General features: G+C 56.0%; 1 protein-coding gene across 3 annotated transcripts in view; it reads right to left on the bottom strand.

The window, feature by feature from the left end:
• Window positions 1-1,404: 1,404 nt before the first annotated feature.
• CA7 (carbonic anhydrase VII) overlaps window positions 1,405-6,583 on the bottom strand; it is an 8,620-nt gene continuing 3,441 nt past the window's right edge. For 2 of the 3 annotated variants that reach the window (XM_014547881.1, XM_014547882.1), the window contains exons 2-6: window positions 4,406-4,724; window positions 3,537-3,632; window positions 3,371-3,433; window positions 2,690-2,845; window positions 1,405-2,191 (exon numbers count right to left, since the gene is read on the bottom strand). In XM_014547881.1, coding sequence (XP_014403367.1) covers window positions 2,069-2,191; window positions 2,690-2,845; window positions 3,371-3,433; window positions 3,537-3,632; window positions 4,406-4,627 — 660 coding nt within the window. In that variant the 5' untranslated portion in view covers window positions 4,628-4,724 and the 3' untranslated portion in view covers window positions 1,405-2,068. The remainder of the gene's footprint in view (window positions 2,192-2,689; window positions 2,846-3,370; window positions 3,434-3,536; window positions 3,633-4,405; window positions 4,725-6,583) is intronic. The other variant, XM_005876355.2, reaches the window with a different exon arrangement.

Genomic DNA, 6,583 nt, shown 5'->3' with positions numbered 1-6,583 from the left:
CCATGCCTTTCCCACAATTCCTGCCCCAAGAGAGTAGCTCAGTGGGAATAAAGAGCCTCCTGCTCACTTTCCCATGCCCCTGAAGACCAAAACATTTGGGTTGCAGCTGGAGGGATTTAGATGAGACTCACAGGCTGCCAAGCCAGGAACTGCCAGGGCCCAGGCATGTGTCCGTACCGCAGGGCCAAGGAGGGGCAGCCGGCACCTGCCAGAATTTGCCTGTGTTGGAAGGTGGATTTGGGCCAAGGGATGCCTAGTTCTTTCTGAGCCTCAGAGAAAGAGTTGTCTGCTTCCAACCCAGGAGGCCCTCGGTGCCTGCTCTAGACTTCCAGTGACTCCCATGGCCTCGGGATGGGATGGGAGCTACAGCTGACCCTTGGACAATGCAGGATTGGGGTGCCAGCCCCCTATGCAGTCAAAAATCTATGTATAACTTTGACTCCCCCAAAGCTTAGCTGCTAATAGCTCACTGTGGTGCCAGGACTGTGGTGCCGCCATCCCAGGGAGGGGCTGGCCAAAGTCCCTGGCAGGACCAGCAGCATCAGGCCTGTTATACCACCTCCCTCCATGTGGCCACCACCATGCCCATCCCTCTCTTCCTCCCTTGGACCCAGTGCCCTCTCTTACCCACCACTTGAATTAAGATGCTCTAAAGCAGCCCCCCACTCCCCACCTCCCTCCTCAGCTCAGACCTCAACGTCCACTGCTTCTTCGTTCTCCCCTCCAGGGGCCTGCAAATGCTGTGTGTCCGCCCTGGTCAGCTCCTCCCCAGGGTTCTCGGTCCATGTGGAGGCCTCACTCTCCATCCAGGGACACACCCCAGACTCCCCTCCCCCTCACAGATAGCTAAATGCTGTCTTATGAGCTCCACCTTCTAAATCTCTCTCATCCATCCCCCCTGCTCCCCACCTCCACCACCCTGTCCCCTCTCCACCACCCTGTCCCCTCTTTCCTGGCCACTGGCCACCCCTCCTCCCTGATGCCATTCCTGCGAACCCACCCACACTCCACAGGGATTTTCCCCCTTTCACATCTGGCTCTGCCCCTCCTCTACCCCAGACCCTTTATGCCTCCCCAGTAGCCCTGGGAGAATCCCAGGCTCCAGCCCCACCGGTCCTTTCAGCCCCACAAACACTCTGGGCTCTCTCACCTTTGAGCTTGCACACCAGCTCTTCCCTCAGCTTCAAACATATTATTCCCTTCTCTCTGCCTTGGCATTTATTTTTTTCACCAGATGAGGTAGGCTCCTCCTTTTCTCTGCCCCCCATAGCCCCTGCCTGCCCTCCGTATAACCCTTACTTGCTAAGTACCCATGTGCCTCCCAACATACTGTGCTTCCCTCACCACTGTCGCCTCCCCAATGCCTAGAACAGATCTTGACATAGCACAGGCACTCAAGGGGTATTTGCTGCATGGATGAATGAATTTATTAATCATTGCATGTATGGATTGTCATGTTGGTGGCTTTGGTGGCTGGGTGGGGACGAGGGGAGATACTACATAAGCTGTAGCCAGTGCCTGCCCCCGGCAGCAGGTGGCTGGAGGGAGAAGGCCACGTCACCTCCAGCAGGCTGGGTGCTTTTTTATTTTTTTATTTTAATGGCCTGGCAGTGAGGTGCGTGCATGGCGGAGGCCTGCAGAAGAGGTAATGCCGAGAGGGTATGCCCATCTCTAATTATTGCTTGAGTCGTTCTGGCAATGTCAGCTGCCCGCCCCAGAGAGCTGGGTCTCGTCCATCACAGTGTGAGCTCAGGGTGGGGCTGCTGCCACTGGCAGTAGGAAGAAGACCAGAGGAGGTTCCCAGGGACCTTTGGATCTTGGAGAACAGAGGCAGCTCTAGGCTTGGAACATGCTCAGCTCTTGTCCTTCCTGTGCCCGGGGCAGCTGAAGAGTGTCTCCTGACTTGGGGATCCCATCAAGAAGCCTAGAGGGTGGCCAAGGAGCAAGCCAGCTGAAGAGGGGGGTCCACAGCACCCCCAGGCAGGGAGCCTTAGATGGTTTGGTGTCTGCTGACATGGAAGCCCTTGGGAAGATGGTGTCCTAGTGGCCAGCTGGGCAGCCGGGCAGCTCAGGCCCGGAAGGAGGCCTTGACCAAACGGCCCATCAGCGGCTGTGGTGGCCGGAAGTTGTTCACCATGTGGATCCTCTCATCGTCCACTGAGGTGAAATGCAGGCCCCGAAACTTCTCCATCTTGAGAAGGCAAAAGAGAAACTCAGGGCAGAATGGGGTGCTGTGATCCCCTCTGATCCCAGACACAACATCTGGCATACCTGGCCCAGCCAGCTCTGCCTCTCCTCCCTCCTCTTCCCCTTAGGGTGTGTCCCCAATTCTCCCCACTCCTTCTCTCTTTGGGACCCCAGTCTCATTTATTTATTCACTCAAGGGCCACTGACCCTGCTTCACCTACTTCCAGTTCCAATCCCATCTAGTGAACACTTACCAGCAAATGTAACATTTAAGATTCTAACACAGTCGGCGAGATCTCAGGATCCAGGGATCTCCCCTCCCAGCCTGTGTCTACGTCCTAATGACCATCCATCAAGCTAACGCCCACCTAAGAATCTAAACGTTTATTAGCAAAAGATGGGAGTCTCCATGGTGGGCCCACAGGCTGTGGGTTGCTGGCTGGGAGAGTCCCACTGCTGAGGTGGACCCTGAAGGCCACATCCCTCCACCTGGAGGACTGACCTGCCTTTCAGAGATGCTGATGGGCTCTCGGAGCACAATCCAGGTGACGCTCTCACTCAGAGGGGGCGTGGTCAAGGAGCCGGGGTAGGTCCAGTAGTGCCGGCTGGCAGGCAGGAGGCAGTTGGGCTGGAAGCAGCTGAACTGGGCCGTGGTGCCCTGCACAGGGTAGGGAGCCCAGAAATCAGCACAGACCTCCCACCAGGACCAGACCTGCAGCCCTTCTACCTGTTTCTGTCGGGGGGATCTAGGCTTCTCCTTGGCTCATGGATGCAAATAGTGGGCAAATGCCTGTGATCCCCGATGCCATCTCCCAGCCGGAGCCAGGCCCTGTCCACCCATTTGCTCGTATGTAAAAGCTGCAGGAGCTCTTTGGCCACATGTCTTGTCCCTTGCCTTCAGCGGCCCTTAGTGGCGCTGCCCGCGGGACAACCGTTAACGAATGTGACAAGTATCTTATCAATCCTATACCCACCGAGATGGCACACTGGGCACTCCATGGGGCCCCTGACCCTGGTGAAGAGGAGTCAGGTGCAGGATGCTGCAGGCGCTGACCTGCCCCCTTCATCTCACCGAGGGTTTACTACCAGAGTGGAAGAGTGGATGGGTCTGCTCCGTGATGTAGCCTCTTCCCTTCCCCCCACCAGGCTGCTCTGGGTCAGAGGCATGGACCCCTGGTCTCACCTTAAACCGAACCATGTAGAGTGCGTCTGTCAGACGGTTCATGTAGGGGTGTTCAGCCCCGATCTGTCAGGGAGAGGGTAGTGTGAGCCCGGTACCACTGGGTTCTGAAAATAGGGGCAGTTCCAGGCCTTTCATGACCCCCTGGCCCTGGGTAAACCCCCCTCACCTCCAAGAAGACACCGACCACAGCCAGGCCGTCGGGTGCTGAGGCCGCCTCCCCAAAGGTGCTGTACTTCTTGGCGTTCCAATGAACCAGGTGCAGCTATAGGGTTAACAACAGGCCAGGCCAGTGCTCAGCACTCCCTGGGCCACAGGAGCTCAGAGCAAGGCTTCCTTCACTCCCATCAGACTCCTGGCCCCTCTGAAGGAAGGACAGGCTGCCCAACCACCCGGGCCTAGCTAGCATCCTATGTGGCCCTGGGGAGCCCCCAAAGGGCACACAAAGCATCCGCCCTGCTCTGGGCCCAACCCTTTCCTGAGCCCCAGGGAACCAAAGAGGAATCTGGCTCAGGCCCTGCCCTCCATGAACTAACTATAAAATAGATAATGACCATCCAGGGACACTCCCTGAGGAAGAGGCACTTGCACTGAGTCCAAAGAATAATTAGGGGGTAATCAGGCGGAACCTTGGGGGAAAGGTATTCCAGGAAGAATACCTGGAGGTATGGGTGTGAAAGAGCCAGGTGTGGGCTGGGGCTTCATCACCTGCAGTGCAGCGTGGGGACAGTGTAGGGGAGGAGGAGGCTCAGCAAGGCCTTGAATGCTAAACACAGTCCTTGAAGGCTTATTAGCAAGGGTGTGGCGGGACTGGATTTGTCCTGCAGAAAATTCCTTCTGGACACACAGACCAGGGCAGCAGTGGGCAGAGTTCAGGTAGAAGATCCTGGGCTGGGGGTGGGTGGAGGACGTTTCTCCCAGACACTGGGTGCTCGTCCTCAGTCTCTCCAGAACTCCACACCAGGCACCTGCCAAACCCCTGACTATCCAGTGCCCCACTCCTTCCCCAAAGGGATTCCCACTGAGGAGGGCCCTTACCTCGCAGGGGAATGACTTGCCGTCCACCATGTGCTCTGAGCCCACATTGTGCATCTGGCCCCAGTGGAAATGGAACTGCTTGAGCCGGTAGGGCCCATCCAGGGGGCCCCCAGTCACCACTGCGGGTAGAAGTGGGGCGTGTAGCAATCCATGTGAGAGAGTCCACAACAACCGGCAGGTGCTGGTGCCAGGATCAGGGCAGTACCCAAGAGGGAGGTACATTTTTCATTTGGAAAACTGGTTGGGCTAATTGGTCTTGGGTCAGTCTCCACTCTGTTCCCTGGGCCCTTAGCTGGGCCAGGGCAGAAGTCCTGGCAGCCTGCAGGTGGCAGAGAGTGTGGCACTGACAGAATACATCTCTCCATTCTCCCCACTCCTGACCAATTTTGCATGGAAGCTGGAACCTTGCCTCTAATCCCCCCTCCGCCCCCCCAATTATCACTAACAATATGTCCCCCATGTCTGGAGCCCTGACCGAGAATTGAGTCAGAAGGATTATTTTGCTTAGTCCTCATAGTAGTTCCTGAGGGCTAGAACCTATTATCTCTATTTTGTAAAGGAGGAAACTAAGGCACAGAGAGGGCAAGGCATTTGCCCAGTGTCACACAGCAAGGCATTGAGCTAGGAGATAAGCCTGCATATCCTTTGTGAGTCCAGAGCCCAAGCCCCTAATCACCAGGCCATGCTGCCTCCTCAGGACCTAGTGTTGTCCAGAGGCCAGCTCCTGAGGGTCCCCATTCTGGTGGCTGGGCCCAGATACCTCCAATGGTGGGCCCCATTTGTGCTGGTTTTATGACTTTCCCACCCTGATATCTGGTGAGCTGGGGCCACGCCTAAGGCCTCCTGAGACTTATTGAATTTCTAGCTGAAAGGGATCTGGCAGTGGAGGGAGCTCCTGCCAGGCCTGAATGTGAGCCCCTGGATCAGGTGACTGCCCTGGGCTCAGAGTTCCACTAGACCTCTTCAGGATGGTGACCAGGCCAGGGCCTTGCCCCCTGTGGGCCCCTGGAGGAGGAGGAGGAGGGGAAGGAGGAGCAGGAGGGGGAGGAAGAGGAGGAGAGAGGACAATCCTTGCTATCTGTCCTGCCTTATCTGAGAAGCAGGGCCTTCAGGATGAGCTCCCTGACACGGCCTGTGGGGACCTCCCCTCCCCCCTCTGAGCATGCCCTACCTGGGACCCAAGTGTGGTCTCTCAGAGAATGAACTCCTTCCCTGACCCCTTGAACTTGGCTCCCTTGGCCTCTTGCTGACCATAAAACACACTGCCATTCACTGTGTACTTACTGTATTCTGACCTCCATCGGTGTCAACCCCCACAGAGACCTTGAGGGGGACACATGGTTATCCCTCTTGGACAAATGTGAGACTAAGGCTCAGAAAAGTAGGTATTCTGTCCAGGGTCACACAGCTATTGAGTGGCACAGCTCCAACCATCTCTCCCCCAAACCTACCTTCTTTCCACTGGCTCCCTGCCCTCTCGGGCCTGGGTGCTCTGGTAGGGGAGGGAACCCCAGCGGACTTGAAAGTGAGCCCCTGTGTCAGTGGTTCAGGGCATGCCCCTTGGGCCTTCTACCCCCACCCCAGACAGTGGCCTTCATTGAGCTACTGCTGTCTGAATTGAACCCGCAGTGCCCTCCGTTTAGAAGGTACAGCCATCTGAAAACTGCTCCTTCATAAACCTAACCTAGGGCTGGTTATCAAGAGCCCCATGTCCCTCTCCAAAGCTCTGGGTGAGAGGCTTTTCTTACAGTTTAGTACCAGGAAATGCTATGTCTCTCTTCTGAGGATCTGCTGGATTTGCTCCCTTCTGCAGCAAGAACTATAACTGATCCTCTTTCCCGTTTTTCCTAGCCTAGCAGGGAACTCAGAGCTAAGCAACTAAAATCAGTCCCATCTGACTTCCCTCCTCTTCAATTTTTTTTTTTTTAAATTTCAGAGAGGAAGGGAGAGGGAGAGAGAGACAGAAACATCAATAAGGAGAGAGAATGATTGATTGGCTGCCTCCTGCATGCTCCCCATTGGGGATTGAGCCAGCAACCCGGGCAGGTACCCTGACTGGGAATCAAATGTGACCTCCTGACTCATAGGTCAATGCTCAACCACTGAGCCATGCCGGTTGGGCTGCCCTTTGATTTTTTTATTTGAAACTTAAGTTCCCTTGAATGCTTTTATTATGTG

This window comes from Myotis brandtii, unplaced genomic scaffold (genome assembly GCF_000412655.1).
Source record: "Myotis brandtii unplaced genomic scaffold, ASM41265v1 scaffold486, whole genome shotgun sequence".
Classification (NCBI taxonomy): Eukaryota; Metazoa; Chordata; class Mammalia; order Chiroptera; family Vespertilionidae; genus Myotis; species Myotis brandtii.
This window is presented reverse-complemented; position numbering and strand designations above follow the sequence as displayed.